General features: G+C 45.9%; 2 protein-coding genes across 4 annotated transcripts in view; one reads left to right on the top strand and one right to left on the bottom strand.

The window, feature by feature from the left end:
- Positions 1-20,384, top strand: part of ssp3 (short spindle 3) — a 249,820-nt gene that overhangs the window by 155,620 nt on the left and 73,816 nt on the right. The gene's annotated exons all lie outside the window — the stretch shown is intronic.
- LOC135896014 (basic salivary proline-rich protein 3-like) overlaps positions 11,224-20,384 on the bottom strand; it is a 40,790-nt gene continuing 31,629 nt past the window's right edge. For all 3 annotated transcript variants that reach the window (XM_065424461.1, XM_065424324.1, XM_065424398.1), the window contains exon 4: positions 11,224-11,593. In XM_065424461.1, the coding sequence (XP_065280533.1) occupies positions 11,592-11,593 (2 nt within the window). In that variant the 3' untranslated portion in view covers positions 11,224-11,591. The remainder of the gene's footprint in view (positions 11,594-20,384) is intronic.

The raw sequence follows: 20,384 nt of genomic DNA, 5'->3' as shown, positions 1-20,384 counted from the left end.
CTAAGGCATTTGACCGTGTTCCACACCATAGGTTGGTACTTAAACTTTCACAGCTTAACATTCACCCTACTATAATTGCATGGATCACCGATTTTCTCTCATCTAGAATTCAGTTTACATCAGTTAACAATTCTAACTCATGTTATGCTGATGTTACGTCTGGAGTTCCACAAGGCAGCGTACTTGGTCCTTTACTCTTTCTAATTTATATTAATGATTTACCCAGTTGCGTTTCATCTAAAATCAGACTATTTGCAGACGATTGTGTAGTTTACCGATGTGTAACAAGTAACACCGATAGCCACTTACTACAAACTGACCTGGACGCAATAAGTGCATGGTGTTCTAATTGGTTAATGCCATTAAATATTTCCAAAACTAAACTCATGTCTTTCACCAATAGGCCACGAATTCTAACCACCTACTCCCTTGATAACAACCCTGTGGAACTCGCAACTACTTACAAGTACCTTGGCATCAATCTTCAATCAAACTTATCATGGAATAATCATATTAACCTTACCCTTGCCTCTTCAAATCGTACTCTCGGACTTCTTAAACATAACTTAAAAGAAGCCCCAATGCATGTTAAAAAACTAGCATACACAACATTAATCCGCCCTAAACTAGAATACGCGTCTGCCATCTGGGATCCCGAACAAACGTATATCATAAGTAACATCGAAGCCTTGCAGAACCGTGCTGCGCGATTTATATTTTCAGATTATTCACGTTACACCAGCGTCACCGCGTTAAAGAATAAAGCTGACTTGGACAACTTAGCACTTCGCCGTAAAATTTCTCGCCTAACACTTTTCCATAAGCTTTATCACCATCCATCACTTCACGATGATTTCTTTCAGTCACCAACAGTTATTTTTCCACGCCGTGACCATCCATACAAAGTCAAACGCATTAACTGCCAGTCATCCCATTATGCATCTTCGTTCTTACCACGCACAATAACTGAATGGAACGCCTTACCATCAGTCATTGCCACGGAACCAGACTTGACTAAGTTTCAACATTTAATTCGCTCACGACTTGTCGACTAATCGTATTATTATTCTTTTTTGGGACTTTTACAGTATTTTTCGATATTTGTTGGTGTTTTTAGTGCAGTTGCCTTATGTTCTCCTAATATGTACTAATGTTTTCTCTGTAATAATTGTGACCTAATTATCTTGTATGTTAACTATGTTTCACTGTATTATTACTTCTGTTAACCTCTCTTGTTTTTCGTATGTACAAACTACAACCAGTGCTTGTGATTGACCCCCCCCCCCCCCATGTAATACCCTCGTAATGAGGGCCTTTGGGGGTATTTTGAATAAATAAATAAATAAATAAACTTCATCACCCTCATCTCACCTCGTTGCACTAAGCCTATAACCTCTGTCTGAGCGATGTGATTGCGAATGCCTTAAATTGTTGCCTAATCTCATTAACACCCCACACTACTCATTAAAGAACAACTATCTGTCTCCTTATGAATTGAGACCTACTAGGAATAGCCATAAACTTAGCCTTGCACCATTTCAACTGCATACTAACCTATTTATATATAGCCTCTTTCCTCGTATAATTGAAAAATGGGACTTACCACCAGGTGAAACTCGGTCACTGCCTTTAGAGGAATTTTCGTATCAGTTAACTGGATTCATGCTGTGTTCTTTATTACTCATTGTATTTTTTATTTCGAAATTATCATGATTCCTATGGTCTTGAAGCTGATTTTTGCAGAAAAAATTGTTTTGTTGTTATATCCAATGCACAACCCACTTCTGCACGATAGCCCAATTGGGCTGAGGTATAAATAAATGAATAAATAAATAAATAAACAAACAAACAAACAAACAAAAACACACACCCGCACGCACACACACAGACACACACACACACTGGGTCGAACCCACTTATAACGATACCAGTTTTAACAATACATCGGTTATAACGATGAAGTCTGGCTGCTGGGTGTCCAAGACAAAAAGTATTGAAATTCGAAATCCTTGGAAAGAAAAAAAGGAAACGAGAAATTTGAGCCGCTGCACGATGGGGCGCTGCTCCAACAGCCACTGTGCACACATTTTCCAGCCATCTCTGCACTCCTCTCTCCCATCGCCCTTCCACCCCTCCAAACACAAATGGGTTGTGCCCATAGCTCTACGCTGCCCTACCCTCCGAAAGACAAATGGACCGCATCAGCTGCACTGCTTGCAGATTGCTGGCATGTTGCTCGCTGGCTCTTCATTCAGTGCAGTTCTGCAAACAGCTTAATCGCTCGAATTCATCTTTGTTGGTTGTGTCGACATCGTTCCTGGCCATGCGGTTTCTCAGCCTCGTTTGACTCGCCACTGAAACGGAAGATGGCTGATCTGCCCGCTGATCATTGGTAATTTATGATGTTGCCGGTGAAAAGAAAACGCACTGCTATAGATTTGGAAACTAAGTGCTTCTAACCGATCAGGTGATCATCATGAACATGCTTGCATCACATAGCGATGGCAGCGATGACGTGATTACGGTAGACTGCCTCAATGTTGCGCTCACGGGGGGCCCGGAAGATAATTCAGTCCCTCCAGGGATTCATTTTTGCGAGGAACCTTCCGCTGCACTATGTGGAGTACCTGTATGCCTTGGACAAGGATGCTGGCAAGCTTCATGTACAGCATACGAGGCTGACGGACGTAGGGTTTTCTTGTGCAAGCCAGTGAGAAGTACGTGGTGAGATGCTTGTGGCAATCTCACCTCAGCATATGTTTCCTGGTTTCTCAAGCCGACAGGCTGCTGCAGCAGCCTTCTCACAATCTTAAAAAGGCCCCTTAAAAAGGCCCCTTTCGGGGCCACCAAAGCGATGCCTCGGTGGTGCTTGCATATCGCTTGCCACCTGTGATCCCTCTTTGCAGTTGTTATAACAGTGCCTGGCTGGTACTTGTAAACAGGCTGGTACTTGCAAACAAATATGCAGCCCTAGAACAGAGAGATGATGATGACATAAAGCTAATGAATGAAACAGTAACTAGGTTGGCTTCAGAGGCAGCAATTAAAGTGGGAGGCCAGGCACCAAGGCAACCAGTAGTAACAAAGGACCTAATAAAGAAACGAGAAAAAAATGAAAGTGTCCAACTCAAGAGATAAGATAGAATTTGCAGAACCGTCAAAACTGATCAACAAGGCGAAAATAAGTGATATTCAAAACTATAACGTGAGAAAGACTGAAGAAGCCATAAAAAATGAATGCAGCCTGAAATCAGTGAGAAAAAAACTTGGCATAGGACAAACCAAGATCTACACACTAAAAGATAAGCAGGGTAATATCATCAGCAATCTCGACGATATAGTAAAAGCAGCGGAAGAACTCTATACTGGCCTGTACAGTACCCAGAGGAGTCAGGATACCTCAATTACACACAGTAATGAACAGGATACAGAAACTCCTCCCATAATAGTGATGAGGTCAGAAGGGCCCTGCAAGACATGAGACGAGGAAGAGCGGCAGGAGAAGATGGAATAACAGCCGATTTAATCAAAGATGGAGGAGACATAATGCTTGGAAAACTGGTGGCTCTTTATATGAAGTGTCTATCGACTGGGTCCCAGAAAACTGGAAGAATGCAAACGTTATACTAATTCATAAAAAGGAGACGTAAAAAAACGAAAAATTATAGGCCCATATCTTACTCCCAGTATTATATAAAATATTTGCCGAAATAATCTCCAATTGAATAAGGTCAACACGACCTTAGTCAACCAAGGGAACAGGCTGGCTTCAGAAAGGGATACTCTACAATGGATCACATCCATGTCATTAATCAGGTAATCGAGAAATCCACAGAGTGTAATAAGCCTCTCTATATGGCTTTCATAGATCACAAAAACGCATTTGATTCAGTAGAGATACGAACAGTCATAGCGGCATTACGTAATCAAGGAGTGTAGAACAACTAAAACTCTTGCTTGGGCTAGTTGGTTCATGCTTGAATGGGTGAAGGCAAGGCGCAAAAGACAAGAACTGAAGAAGGACACAAACGACAGGACCAGCACCGGTCCTGTCGTTCGTGTCCTTCTTCAGTCCTGGTCTTTTGCGCCTTGCCTTTACTCATTCGAGTATAGAACGCTTACGTAAATACTTTGGAAAATATCTGCAGAGGCTCTATGGCTACCTTAATTCTACACAAGAAAAGCAGGAAGATACCTATAAAGAAAGGGGTCAAACAAGGAGACACAATCTCTCCAATGCTATTCACTGCGTGCTTGGAAGAAGTATTCAAGCTATTAAACTAGGAAGGCTTAGGAGTAAAGATCGACAGTGAATATCTCGGCAACCTTCGGTTTGCCGATGAGATTGTTCTATGCAGCAACAATGCAGATGAGTTACAACAAATGAATGAGGACCTTAACAGAGAGAGCGTAAGAGTGGGATTGAAGATCAATATGCAGAAGACAAAGATAATGGCAAATAGTCGGGCAAAGGAACAAGAGTTCAGGATCAACAGTCAGCCTGTAGAGTCTGTCAAGGAGTATGTTTACCTAGTTCAATTAATCACAGGGAACCCTGATCATGAGAAGGAAATTCACAGAAGAATAAGAATGGATCGCATATGGCAGACGTTGCCAGCTCCTGACTGGAAGCTTACCATTATCATTGAAAAGGAAGGTGTACACTAAATGCATTTTACCAGTGCTGACATATGGGGCAAAGACTTGGAGACTGACAAAAAATATTCAGAACAAGTTAAGGACCGTACAAAGAGCGATGGAATGAAGAATGCTAGGCATAACTTTGACAGATAGAAAGAGAGTGGTTTGTTTCAGAGAGCAAACGGGTGTAGCCGATATTCTAATTGACATTAAAAAAAATGGCACTTGGCAGTTCATGTAATGTGCAGGTCAGATACCCGTTGGACCATGTGGGGGTCTCCTCCCGTGTGCTCTTGGGACAAAGGAACGACAACACAGTAGTGCAAACAATCACAAGGGCATTTACTGCACCTTTCATAGATCAATGCCTGCTAGCCGAGTTGCTATCCACAAAACATGCCGATGGGCGCGCGACAAATCTAGAAGTCCGACTCACCGCGACCGGAAAACGAGCGAATATGTTCGCCCCATGCTGGATCCCAACGCCTGGTCGTTCGCGTGTTCGGTCACGCCAACGGTGGCGCGTTCGAAGGCGGCCACGCGAGGCGGTCCCGCAGAAGCATGAGTCGCCGCGCGCGCGCGGGACGTCCACGCCGTGCGCCGACCCGCCGGGAAAGAGACAGCCCGTTCTGCCCTGCGCCCCCAAGTAACCCTGCCATGAGGCGGCGTTAGCAGCGCAACACTCGCGCCATCTCTCGCACTGTGTTCCAACCACAACGACCGCCGCGAGCATCACGCAGGCCACGCGGCGAAGCCGGATTACAGGAGACGCTCCATGCGGGAAAACAACATATCAGGGGATGCGTGAGAGTCGCGCATCCCCACAACCATTAGGGTTACAGAATGGGTACCAAGAAAAGGGAAATGCAATCGAGGATGACAGAAGACTAGGTGGAGCGATGAAATTAGGAAATTCGTGGGCGCTGGTTGGAATCAGTTGGCGTAGGACAGGGGTAATTGAATTGGAGATCGCAGGGAGAGGCCTTCTTCCTGCAGTTGGCATAAAACAGGCTGATGATGATGATAACAGTGCCATTCTTTTACGCCGACAGCTGCGACTTGTTACACATGATTGGAGCGGCCCAGGAAGCAGTTAAACAAGTGAACACAATCGGCAGCCGAATGGAGGAAGGAGGTGGGGACCCGCCATTATAGTTTTCTCGCATCAGCTCTGCCATCACCCTGTCTTGATTTTTTCATGTAGCCCACTGGGCTGCGTAAAAACAATAATTGCAATAAGCAATATAACAATTATCGGTTATAACAATGGAATTTTCGTGGCACTTGGATATTGTTATAAGTCGGTTTGACTATATGCACGGGTACACACACACGCACACACCTCTAACGTGTGACCGGCTTCCCACACTTAACACCTATACACGTTTTTTTTTTTATTTTAACACTCCTAGTGATCACGCATTAAAGAAAAGGGGGGGGGGGAGGCAATGTGCCTTGAAGGGTGAAGCTCTGACAACGATAGCAAGGTTTAGCATTGCGTTTGTGCCCTTTCATTTGGGGCCTTTACTCTGGGATTCAGCCACAGGGATGTTTACTCTGATGTCCACTAATTTGTTAGAGAGTTCAACCAAATGGCCCTGTGTATGTTTTCCTGTTTTTGGTGTGTGTTCTTTTCCCTTAATGATTATTATATCTTCCTACTATTAAATTGCTTTCATTTTAGCTTGTAATTTCGCCTTTCAACAGCACTTACTCTGTAGTAGTCCAGAAAGTTGATTTGTAATTATAACTTTGAATAATCCACCAATTTTTTGGCCAAGCTCCCATAATGAATATGAGCAATGAGTTGCATGGGCAACGACAACTCCTCAAACAGTGTTCAAGCTATATATATATATATATATATATATATATATATATATATATATATATATATATATATGCATGCAATTGCGTTGTATTGGCGCAATGCAAAACGGAAGGCAACCCTTGTTGGGTAGAAGGAACAGCTCCCTTGTGATTGTGAAACATTTTATGCTCTATTCTGCCTGCTGAGGTGAGCATCCGTGGCTTACTGGTTGGTGTGTTGAACTTTGTGGGGGTTCCACTCTGCGTGCGGCTAGGGCTGAAGGCGAGTTCCGGATCTAGCCTCACACAGTTGCTTTGCGGTGCTCCCCAACCTGTAGCGCGGGAATCGCGGCTACTTCGAGTTTGAACGAATAAGGCAACCAGCGGCGTTAACTGTAACAATGTTTATTGCTACCAGCAATAAAGAACACTGGCAGAGGGAAGTCCTCTCCATAATAAGTAATAAATAGGCTTGCCTCGTTGCCTGAGGTAGTCAGGCAAATGAGGTCACTCAAGGGTTGCGGCAGATGATCCAGTCCCACAGCTTAGGAGTCGGGCGTCAGAGAGAGAGGGTCTCTCCTGGTGGCGCGCTTTTATGCCTTTTTACCGTTTGTGAGGGGAGGTCCTCTCCGCCTGCCGCATACGTCTCCTTTTCCCGCGAGCCGGGTTGGGGGAAAGGGGTACGCACGTCACAACAGTGACGAAGAACAGGAGGGTGCGTAGTGCCTCTCTCCAGTGTCTACGTCCGCTTGACGTGTCTGCCATGTGCTAACGGGATGACGCGAGTACACGGTAAGAAATAGGAGTGGGTGCTCCCCACAACTTCTGTGCTAGAAGTCCTTTGTTTGAATCCGCCCATCGAATAATTTTATTTATTTCTTTAAATATATATACGCAGTCACTGACCGATTTTCTGGACCTCACGGGGATCAAAAAGTAGTTCAAAGAACTCACTCAGCCAAAAATATAAAATTTATTAAAGCTTAGAGCGGCTTAAAAAATATCTATTAATGAAGGCAATCAGACTTTCTTGGGTTTGCACAAAAATGACGTCGTCTCTGTATACAGTCTACAAGAGTGTCACCGTGTTGGTGATATCCACCAACAGAGTTTGTCATGTAGGCATAAGCACCACTTGGCCCTTGTGAAGGTACAGAAGGTGGCATCGATCACACTAATGCAAAGCTGCCCAAACACACACAGAGATGTGGCATCTCCGAGACACACCTGCTCACTGGACACACAATGTGCATTAAGTGATTATGGTGATAGTGCTGACCGAAGAAAGGAAAAGCGCTGACCTCTTGAGCATTTTGTCAGCAAAGGTAAAGAGGGCATGGTTTTTGAGACGGGAGGATGGCACACACCATGGAATTACTTGCTATATTACCTAGAGAGAAGTCTGGCACTGCTGCACTGTGGTATGCATGAGAATGCCGTTCTATTGCGACTTCGGATTGGCATCATTCTTGGAGAGCCAGGACACCTGGGAGATGCACCTGGCTAGCACTATTCCGTCTGCCACAAGGCTTCATTTTCTACTAAGACGGCACATAAAAAGCTGTTTTAGCTTTATTATTATGCAAAACATGTTTTGTTTAATGATGAGGATACCCGCTGTGGTTGCTCAGTGGCTATGGTGTTGGGCTGCTGAGCACGAGGTCGCGGGATCGAATCCCGGCCACGGCGGCCGCATTTCGATGGGGGCGAAATGCGAAAACACCCGTGTGCTTAGATTTAGGTGCACGTTAAAGAACCCCAGGTGGTCAAAATTTCCAGAGTCCTCCACTACGGCGTGCCTCATAATCAGAAAGTGGTTTTGGCACGTAAAACCCCAAATATTATTATTATTATTATTAATGATGAGGAGTTATGTGATATACAGTTAATGAGAAGTAAAAGGTATCAGCGGGCTGCGAAAGTTGTAGGACAGCCGATAATATTCGCGCTCGCTTTGAACAAATTCTTGTCTGTTTTTGCTTTGCTTCGCTTAATTATGCATTGTAGGTGAGTAAACTTCATTAACGAGCCCCTGAAATGGTTCGGACAAATTTTGGAGATGCTTAGGGTACAGCTAAAGTTAATCATTTGCACCACAATCTGCCTTTTTCATTTTCCTGTGCTGCGCTCTGCTGCACGCCACTGGAAATGTTTTGGAAGGGTGCCGGGGCTTTCGCTGATCCATTTGCTACCTGCGCCCATGTTGAGTGCACGTCGGTTGTGCACTTCGTGAATCGCAAATAATTATTAATGGCTCCTCTGGGGTGGCATGTCATTTCCTGGAAGCCATGTAGCATTCACAGACTACTGGGTGAGCAGGCCCGAATGCGCTGTTGTGCTAACAGTGCAGCCGATGAAGGCACACTCAGTTTCGCCTGCCGATGTGGCTGCCTTGGAGTTTCTTGTTGCTGATTTTTGCACTTGCACATCGTTTTTTGTTTTTTTTACACATTCATTTGACATTTCGCTTTTCAATAAGTCTTCAAGCACAGCCTTCCGCGTCGGATTTACTGAAGCGGTGCACTTCTTACAATGAAAACTACAGCCACAGATCATTGTTAGCATCAAATACTGGGGAAAAGGTGTATCAGTGATATGAAATAATGTCGAAACATAGCAAAACATAGATATCTGCACATATCAGCCACGTTGTTCCAAAGTGAGGCGAATCAATATGAGCGGCCAAGTCACTTAAACAATGGCAGATGTGATCCGGCTACTTAGTATATTACGCACTGTTAATTTATTACTCATTCTCGCTTTTATTTTAGTGATTAGGGATTCTTGCTTTTGTGCATGCCATGAAGCACTATTAAATAGAAGTGTGCTCGCATGAGTGCTCATTTATAGGCAGTGTTCTCTCACAAAAACATAAATGCCTTTATTGACACAGTTGGTATAACTGAGTGAGGCGGTTGTTCACGCTGCTTCACCAAATGCACCGTCTCTTGTTTCTAGTTTGATGGAGAGGTAATCAGTGTGTCTCTAGAATTAAGAAATGTGTCGGCATATGAACACGTTCAGACCCACCCATCTACGTAGCGAAAGCGACCGGCAGCCTACGGGAACGGTGACGTACAGATGTTGGCACAGCACTGTCGCCACTTGCCACTTATTGTGGCACGCCGTGCGAAGTCAGAAGTAGTTGATTTCAACACGCTAAGGACAGAACTGAACTATGAAAGCAGTTTCCTTCATCCTTACTTGCTTACTTTTCAGTTCAGGCCCTCCAGTAGCGAGTGCATGAACTCGGTGCCACCAGGATTAGTCATGATCCTGTTCACCTTCACTGAACAGGATGAACATTGGCTCAAACTTCATGTGCACGACTTGGGAGGGCTGAAGCTTCTGTATTTCAACCTCGTAGGTGTGGCTTAGCGCTTAGCTGAGACCGGAACTGCTGTGGCCAATCTATTGAACCAGGCAGAAACCATGGTGATGAGCAAGGATTTGCAGTTGCGCTACTTCGTGGGGCAGCAAGAAGGCTCCATTCAAAACAAAAATGGCGTTCAGCAAGTCGAACCACGCACCGGTGAGAGTCGGTGCATGCTGCTCTCGAACGAGTTTGCTCAAGGAGTGTCCGAAAAATCAGACGAGAGGTTGCAAAGTGTCCAAACTTTCGGCGGTTGTTATGCATCATGGTCTATGGGGAGAACGCCGGTGCCGCGAAGCAGACCGAATAATCGAGCATGTTCGAATTTTTGGAGTCCGAAAAATCAGTTGGCAACTGTATATCCAATCTCACACTATAAGCGTTTACGTTATAAGTGGTCTAAGGTGTATTTTGAATAGTAAAAGTGTCTTCCGAATTGAATTGCATATTTGAAGTTTTGAATATTCGTACGCTGCTAATGATAAATAACACAAGAGTTCACCATGTTCTTTCACCGATTTCCTTCCTTTTCTGTGACCTTGCAGCATGTGATTGTAGCATATTGCCTTTTATTGACAAGCGGTGCCTACAGGCAAATTAATGCTAACGCTGAATGACAGGCAGCAAGTGTCCTTTGTTTGTTTTAAGCAGGAACATAGGACATGCATTCTTTTTAAAGCAGGTTCAGAGGAAGCAGATGGATGCAAGATCTTGGGCTGTAGTGGTGTCACACAAAAAGCAAATGAAATGTACACCTATGGCTCCTATATGGCAAGAGCTGCCTGTAGAAATTCCAAATGAAGTCATAGGTGGCTTGTGGTAAAGCTCGCTTCCAGTTTCTGCCTAGTGTTTGTCTCCTCTTGTTGAAAAAGTTTCTGGACAATATTTTATCTTTTTGTTGATCATGCTTATTTCTCTATGTGTTTTGCACACTTACATGTATGTGCTGCCATCAAAGGGTTAGCGAGAAAGAGGACAGTACCTGTTCCCTCACAGAGGATAACGGCCCTAACACTGGTTCAACATAAAAAGTTTGTGAAAGCAAGAGTCCAAGGGGCGTGTTCAGGCTTTGTCTCTCTCTGGCTCTCGTTCTCTTTGACAGATTTCTTGCCCCTGCTCCTATAAGTGGGCTTGTTACCCAATCACATGTGACAAGAGGAGAGCCGAATGCCCTTATGTATATTGTTTATGAAGTGGACACATGTCCAACTAAGGGCTTGTTTATTTGCTGGCCAAACAATACACATTATCTTCGAAGTATGCTATTGTTTCACATTATTTGCCCGAACCCACCTATGTTGTAATACATTTCTTGGACAGCATACACGAAATGACCTGAGAATGGCTGTGCACTGAGCTTGCCTTCCACACTAGCTGCACCCAGAGCGCACTTCATAATGTAGGATGTGAAACGGGCCCTTGATGCTGAGCTTTATTTGGTGCCATGATAAATTAATATGGATGACAAAAATGTTTGTGTGTGATGATGAAAATTAGAATGAGTGTCGGCATTGCTGACGGAGCCTCCAGTGCAGTTTGCAGCGAGGCATGGCCTGAGTTCTGGCGTACAGCTGCACTTCAGGCTGTGTGTGTATGAGGAAAACTGGAGACAGGAAAAGTGGAAAGCACCAAGTTCAGCTTTTGCACAGCCTGCGTTTGTCTTTTCCATTGGGTCAACAAATGACTAATTACTTTTGTTTCTTTCTGAGGTCTTCTGCTGTGCGCTTGCCTCTGCCGTTGTGGTTGTTTTTCCTGCTTCATGCTGTGTTTCTGCAAAGAAGAATCAATGTGAAATCAATTTGCAATGACTTGTAAGTAGGGGTTCAAGAATGGGGCTTTGAGCTGAACATTCGAGCCCAGAGCCTTAGGTTAGTCAATCAATATGCAACATTCATAATTTGTCGTAATCTAAAATGTGTGTGTGGGTTGCACATTGTAAAAGAATTTCAGGTTTCATTGGATTCTGTTGTCAACAGCACTGTAATGCCATGTGTCTTGCTTGAAAATACGAGGGCTTAGGCCATTTGAGTAAAATAAGTTCAAAATACCTGTGCATATGTTTTCTTTTTTTAGTCTTGTTGGTCATAGAGATGTTCAGGAGTACTACTGGGAATTTCGTTTTAAAGCAGACTTTCTAGACTGGCAGCTGTATATCCTTTCTTTGACATGTAAAGGATTAAAGGAAAAAGTCAGGAGCTGTGTCAAAATGAAAAGATTATATGAAAAAATTTATATGAAAACTTCTAAGGCTTTATTAACATGATGCTGGCAAGCAAGTAAAATATGGATTACGGGACAGGAAAAAATTTTTTTATTGATTATTGTTACCAAAAAAAAAAAAGCATGTACTGGGAGCTAGAGACATGGGCTATGTGCCTTTTTCAAAGCTAAACTGCTCTGCTCTTGGCCATGAAAAGTGAAAACCTTGCAGAGAAAACAAATTACAATGCACATTTTGAATTTCCCCCATGTGCAAGAAAACTAAAAAGCTTTGCCGTCAATTTGACAGGTCATGCTCTGCTGGGCTGTACACTTGCAAAAATAGTAAAGTGGCCCTGGAAAATATAGCATGATGCTGCCATAAGACAGGAACACTAGCAAATAGCATTGACAGACAGTTGGGTGAGGTATCATTCAATAAGTTTTTCTGTTGGAAGATACAATAAAATTGGCCAAGCAGTACTTTCTTTCACATTCAAATGCAACCAAATTGGCTTTCTTTATTTCTATAATTAAATGTATAAATTATAATTAATAAGTGGCATATTTTACGTAATACAAAGTGTTACAGTGTTGTTACAGTGGTGGTGCCAATTCCATCCCTATGCTTAACTTATTTTCTATTTTACAGAAGCACTGTTCCTGGTAAAAGTGATGCTTCTGGCACATTTCAACACCAATCTATCTCAGTACATTTGCTTTTAGTGTTCCTTTAAGAGCACATAAGTAAGAATAAAATAAGCCATCGCTGATAAGGATACAACCAAATGTCACTAGCCCATTTTGTGTGCTTTCCATGCCACATCATCGCTGGCTACAACTTCCCGTACTGGCTTCTTTCCACAGAAATTGGCAGCTACAAACAATGCCACACCAATAATATGCTGGAAATATGCTCTGCATGGTTGCTGCTTACTGCTGAAGAAAGATTCAGCATGTTGTGATGAATACTTTGGCTCTGATGATCTCACCGATGCTAAGCAGCCATGCTTATTCGGATCCTTCGAAGGCAGACCACATAGGAACACTTAGGGCCAGTGACTCCCTATATGTTGTAAAACACTGCGGTGTTTGCCTTCAGTGAGAGACACATGGTACGATTCCGCCTATATCTGACGTATATGTATGTTGTCTAAGCAACCTTGTGAAAGATTTTAAAGCAGTTCCACCAGGTTCCAACACATTACAACATTCAGAACAGCTACCTTTCAGTCCAGCCATGTGTGGACCTTCATAAGTGGGCAGAGCATGTAGGCCACAACTACCTTATATATTGCTACGGAATAGTATTTCCAATGACGAAGAAGCGAGCAGTAAGAGGACGACGACGACGATTGGGAGCTAGCGCGGGCTGTTGCCTCTTGGCCAAGCGCGGCGTATTACGTTGTAAATATAGTGGTATATAGTTTTTCATCCGCGTCTTGTTACGTAACATATCCGGTGGAGGCGGACGTTCCCTGTACCTCGTCACAGAGCTTCGCAGTGGGCGGTACGTCGAGCCTTTCTTCATGGCTCCCGGCGACGACAACTCGACTCAGCCGCCTCCGACACCTGCTGCCACTTCGGCGACCTACATCACTCTCCCTGCTCCTCATGATCCTGGTGTATTCTCGGGCAAAGATGGGGAAGACGTCGAGGACTGGATCAGCCTATACGAACACGTCAGCCGCAATAACTGGTGGGACGCTACTATTATGCTCGCCAACGTAGTCTTTTACCTCGGTGGAACACCTCGAGTTTGGTATCGATCGCACGAAGATGAGCTCACGAGGTGGGATTCACTTAAGACACAGCTTCGAGACTTGTTTGGCAACCTCTACGGTCACGAACTTGCCGCGCAGAAGGCGCTTTCTGGCCGTGTGCAGACGTCAACAGAGCCCTATGTCACATACATTCAGGATGTCTTGGCTCTGTGCCGCAAAGTTGACGCACACGTGACGTGAGTCAGACAAGCTATCCCACATCCTCAAAGGCATCGCCGATGACGCCTTCAACTTGCTCGTATTCAACAACGTCGCGACGGTGGATGCAGTTATAAAAGAGTGCCACCACCTGGAACTCGTTAAAAGCCGACGTACCGACCAGCAGTTTGCCCGTTTGCCCAACACCCCAGCGTCATCTTCCTGTGCCGATGCTCCTCGTCCCAACAACACTGGCGATATTACCAGGATCGTCCGGCGTGAGATTGAGGCCGCCTATCCGGCTGCCTTCGACTCCAGCCCCACCAACACACCTGCAGTCACGGTTTCCCTGATCCAGGCAGTTGTCCGTCAGGAGTTCGAAAACATGGGTCTTCACACCATCTGTTCGGCCCATCGCCCTGATACCCACCCGGCTTCTTCGATTCCGCCTAGTCCCGCATCTTCCTACCCGCCACGTTTCCGCAACCCATCTGAATGGTGCACTGCTGACAACAAGCCCATTTGTTTTCACTGCCGTCGAATCGGGCACATTTCTCAGCACTGTCGCAGTCGCTGTACTTCCCCGACCCGGTCTGCTTATACTGCCTACTTGCGTCCCTCAGGTGGCCCTTCTCGTCCATATGCCGCACGCTCCGAAAATGCCGCCACTGATTCTCCTGCGCTGCACCGCCCATATTCTCGTTCACCTTCACCCCAACGATGACAATCTCGCTCTCCCCAGCCCCGTCACTCCTTTTCGCCGACTCCCTTCGGACGCCGCTCCCAGCCGGAAAACTAGATGATGCAGCGCCTCGAGGTGACGCTGCATTGCTCCCTACGCCGCCAAATCCTCCACTGACGTTGCCCACTCATCTGAACCTTCTTGACGTGCAAGTCGACGGTGTTTCTGTATCTGCTCTTATAGACACTGGGGCGAATTTGTCAATAATGAGCGCTGACCTTTGAAACCGCCTGAAGAAAATGATCACTCCCGCCACGACGCCTCTTGTCCGTGTCGCCGATGGCGGAACAGCCCCATTAATTGGTATGTGTGCCGCCCATGTCTCCTCCGCCGATCGCTCCACAATCGTGCTATTCACAGTGATCGCCCACTGTCCCCACGACATCATCCTCGGCTTGGACTTCCTCTCCGCACATTCTGCTCTCATCGACTGTTCCGCCAGCACTCTCCGCCTTGACTTGCCTGTTCTGGATCCCGCTGAACCACACCCAAGTCGCCTCAGTTCTGTCGACTTCGTTCGCTTGCCACCTTCGGCACTGACTTACGTTGACTTAGTGTCATCCCCGCCAGTGCCCGACGGTCACTACATCGCGGCTCCTATGCAAGACGTCCTACTTACCCACGGGATCACAGTACCTCATACCATTTTATCTATTACGGCGAATTGCGTCTGCCTGCCAATGGTCAATTTTGGCTTGACGACACAAGTCCTGCCACATGCGATGTCTCTGGCCCAGCTTTGCTCATTCGAGGATCACTCAATAGCATCTATTGCAGTAGACGATAATTCAGCTGATCCTCCTCTACCATCGCAGTCGGCAACTTGTACCATCGCCGAATTAGAGAAAATGATTGCGCCCGACATGCCGTCCGAGCACGCTTGTGAGCTCTACCGCATTCTGTTTTCCTACGACGATATTTTTGACTCTAACGATCGTCCTTTGGCCCAAACTACAGCTGTTAAACATCGCATTAACACCGGCGATGCCCCTCCTATTCATCGCCACCCCTATCGAGTGTTACCGGCTGAGCGTCAAGTTATTCACGCAGAAGTTCGTAAAATGCTTGCCAAGAACATCATAGAACCGTCATGTAGTCCATGGGCGTCACCTGTTGTACTGGTAAAAAAGAAGGATGGCTCATGGCGCTTTTGCGTGGATTATCGGCACCTTAACAGGGTTACCAAGAAGGACGTGTATCCCATACCTCGGATTTATGACGTCCTTGACTGCCTCCACGGTGCTCGCTACTTCTCATCTATTGACCTTCACTCCGGCTACTGGCACATTGCCGTGGACTATCGCGACCGCAAGAAGACTGCTTTTGTAACACCCGACGGTCTTTATCAATTCAAAGTGATGCCGTTCGGTCTATGTCTATGGCCACTTTTGAACGCATAATGGACTCCCTCCTTCACGGTTTCAAATGGTCCACTTGCCTGTGCTACTTGGACGACGTTATAGTATTCTCTCCAACGTTCGCTACGCACCTCGAGCACCTCTCGGCAGTCCTGGATGTTTTTCGTCGAGCCGGTCTGCAACTGAACGCATCGAAGTGCCAATTCGGCCGTCGCCAGATTACCGTCCTTGGGCATCTCGTTGACGTGAACGGAATGCAACCGGACCCAGGCAAGATCCATGCTGTTACGCACTTCCCTGTTCCGAAGTGTGTCAAGGATGTGCACAGCTTCATCGGCCTTTGTTCCTACTTCCGCCGTTTCGTGAAAAATTTCGCAGCCATAGCACGACCACTAACCGAGCTTTTGAAAAAAGATGCCCCTTTCCAGTGGGGCGATAACGAGGCCTCTGCACTCTCGCATCTCATCGACCTTCTCACAATGCCTCCCTTTCTGGCCCATTTCAATCCTTCTGCACCTACCGAAGTCCGTACTGACGCCAGCGGTCACGGAATTGGCGCAGTCCTGGCACAACGCCAGCGTGGCAACGACCGTGTTATCGCTTACGCCAGCAGGCTCCTGTCACCCTCCGAGCGCAACTATTCCATCACTGAGCGTGAGTGTGTGGCCCTAGTTTGGGCGGTTGCGAAGTTCCACCCATACATATATGGCCGACCCTTTTCCGTTGTCACAGACCATCACGCACTTTGCTGGTTATGCTCCCTGAAAGATCCTACAGGAAGACTTGGTCGCTGGGCCTTACGCCTCCAAGAATATTCGTATCCTGTCACCTACAAATCTGGCCAACTACGCAAAGACGCTGACTGCCTGTCTCGTTACCCGGTAGACGAGCCTGACGACGCCGACAGTAGTACCGCCAAGGAAATTTTCTCTGTGTCTGCCTTCGCTAACATAGCCAATGAGCAGAACCGAGACCTATCGCTCCGAGTACTCACCGAGCGTCTGCGCTCTACACCTACCGACGCGTCCGTTCGCCGATATGTCCTCCAGGGCGGCATTCCGTACCGAAGGAACTTCCTCCCTGACGGATCTTATCTTCTTCTTGTCGTGCCAAAACATCTACGACAAACTGTGCTCTTTGAGATGCATGACGCACCCACTGCAGGACATCTTGGGGTAACCCGCACGTACGACCGCGTCCGCCGCCGCTTCTATTGGCCTGATCTCGCTCGCTCCGTCTGATGCTATGTTTCTGCTTGTGATACCTGCGAGCGTCGGAAAACACCTCAGGTGCTACCTGCCGGTCATCTCCAGCCAATCACAGTCCCTGCGGAACCGTTCTTCCATATTACGTTAGACCTCCTCGGTCCCTTTCCCACGTCATCCTCTGGTAACAAATGGGTAGCCGTCGCAACTGATTACGCCACCCGATATGCTATCACACGGGCTCTCCCTACCAGCTGCGCCACTGACGTCGCGGACTTTCTCTTGCGTGACATTATCTTACTTCATGGCGCCCCGCAACAGCTGCTTTCTGACCGTGGTTGTAACATCCTCTCCAAAGTTATCGCCGACATTGTGCGTTCCTGCTCCACTCAACACCAGCTGACTACCTCATACCACCCTCAAACCAATGGCCTAACAGAGCGGTTAAACCGTACTCTTACCGATATGCTGGCCAAGTACGTTTCCAAGGACCACCACGACTGGGACATTGCCCTTCCTTTCGTCACATTTGCTTATAATTCTTCCCGGCACGACACCGCCGGATTTTCTCCATTTTATCTACTCTACGGTCGTGAACCTACTTTGCCCCTAGACACGGCCCTTCCTCCTCCTGCGATCTCAACAAGCGAGTATGCGCGCGACGCCATCACGCCAGCTTGCCCGTGCTCGACTACGGACTCGCAAACCACTCAGCAGCGTCAGTACAATGCCTGCCACCGTGACGTACAGTTTTCGCCTGGTGCACTCGTGCTCCTGTGGTCGCCCTCTCGTCACGTTGGACTTTCAGAAAAGCTCCTTTCGTGATACACAGGGCCCTACCACGTTCTGCACCAGGCGACGCCTGTGATGTACGAAATTGCTCCTGTGAGCTCAACCTCGTCATCTACTCTGGCATCTAGTGATGTAGTGCACGTCAGTAGGCTTAAGGCCTCCTACACTGCTTCCGAGTCCAGCCTTTAGTCGCTCCGGGACGGCGCTTTTGCCGCCGGGGGTAGTGCTACGGAATAGTATTTCCAATGACGAAGAAGCGAGCAGTAAGAGGACGACGACGACGATTGGGAGCTAGCTCGAGCTGTTGCCTCTTGGCCAAGCGCGGCGTATTACGTTGTAAATATAGTTGTATATAGTTTTTCATCCGCGTCTTCTTACGTAACAATATCATAATCGTCACCATTGTCGTCATCACCCCATCTAACTTTCTGCAGTCCTTGACTGCACTTACCTTCCCTTGCCACCCATTCTGTAATCTAATGGTCCACTGGTTATCTGCCCAATACATTACATGGCCTGCCTAGCTCCATTTTATTTCTCTTAATGTCAACTAGAATATCAGCCATCGGCCTTTTATTTGAGTCAAAGCACTCTCTTCTTGTCTCTTAAGGTTATGCCTAACATTTTTCATTTTATCGTTCTTTTCATGGTCCTTAATTGTTTCTTGAGCTTCTTCAATAACCTCCAAGTTTTCGCCCCATGTGTTAGCACCAGTAGAATCCAATTATTGTACACTTTTCAACGACAGTAGTAACCTTGTAGTTGGGATTTGGTAATGCCTGCTGTATGCATTCCAACCCATTTTTATTCTTCTGTTAATTACTTTCTCATGATCAGGGTCCCCTGTGAGTAACTGGCTTAAACGTATTCCTGCACAGACTCTGAAGGCTGACTGCCAATCATGAAGTATTGTTCCCTTGTCAGGCCATTGAACATTGCCTTTGTCTTCTGCATTTTAATTTTCAACCCTACTCTTACACTTTCTAGCTTAAGGTCTTCAATCATTTGTTGCAATTCATTGCCAGCATTGCTGAACTGGACAATGTCATCTGCAAACCGAAGGTTGTTGAGCTATTTGCTGTTAATCCTCATCCTAAGCCTTCCCAGTATAGTAGCTTGAATACTTCTAAGCATGTAGTGAATAACATTGGAGATATTTTGTCTCCTTTCCTGACCCTTTTCTTGATAGGTGATTTTCTGCTTTCCTTGTGGAGAACAAAGGTAGCTGTGGAATTTTTGTAGATTTTTCAAAAAATATTTACATATGCCTGCTGTTCTCCTTGATTATGCAATGTCTCCATGGCCGCTGGTATCTCTACCATGACCTACTAAACTCAAGACCTGTACAGATGTCCCTTGCCCAGCACACCTGGTCTAGCTCAATAGTTTTGCCGCCAGGGACAGAAGGTTATGGGTGGAGTGGTGCTGCTTATAAGCTGTTCGCTGTTGTCTGCTTCCACGATCTGTTCCAATGCAGTGTGCTGCCATTATGGGGGTCACAAAGCGCTTGTCTTGGTGGTGAGTGAATAAATTCACAAATATAAACAGGAAAAAAAAACTTTTAAATGTTTTGCAAGTTAGACGAAGAGGAAGGGTGCAAGAAAAGTGAACAATGAGCATAGGTGGGAGCCACAATGCTAGAAGGCATAAATTTCCCCTTCCTAGCCTCCGTCAGAGACTGAAAAAAATTGCTTTAAAAGATTCATAGGATAAACTAGCTTTTTTGAGTTGATTACAAATAGCCTAATGTCAGAGATGACCATAGGATTTACTGCTGTGTCCCATAATGAACGGCAGAGGATCTGGTAAAAGAATTCACAAGTAATTCCTGCACCCGATGTGTGCAAGAAATTGGTTGAGTTTCTTTGAAGGAAAGGTGAGCATAGCTTTATTTTAAGCATTGTTTGATGTCTAGATGAGTAGAAAGCTTGCAAAAGCAATCCCAGTGCTGTAAAACGTGCTGTAAGGCCTTGTGTCACGGAATGCTTTTCAAAGTGCAAAGCTAGCTTTTCTGCATGGTACGGCGACAGCATAATGGTGGTGCGAAAAATATGCACATAGTGAAGCTGTATCCATAATTCTCTTTGAACTCGCGACACATTCACGGGCAACTTTTAAGAGTTAAAATGAGTGGTAATCATTCTGTTGTCGAACGGTACCAGATCCTAAAAAGCACAGAAGCGAGCTTTACAATGTATACAACTGTTGTGAACTTTACGAACTCTATAACAATGTGCAAGATCTGTGCGGCTTGCTACTGCGTGAAAAAGGCAATAGGAGCGGCTATTTGACGCTATTTTAGAGAGCAGTGGACTATGCACACCACCATTTTTCAGGTTCAGG

Source organism: Dermacentor albipictus, chromosome 1, assembly GCF_038994185.2.
Source record: "Dermacentor albipictus isolate Rhodes 1998 colony chromosome 1, USDA_Dalb.pri_finalv2, whole genome shotgun sequence".
Classification (NCBI taxonomy): domain Eukaryota; kingdom Metazoa; phylum Arthropoda; class Arachnida; order Ixodida; family Ixodidae; genus Dermacentor; species Dermacentor albipictus.
This window is presented reverse-complemented; position numbering and strand designations above follow the sequence as displayed.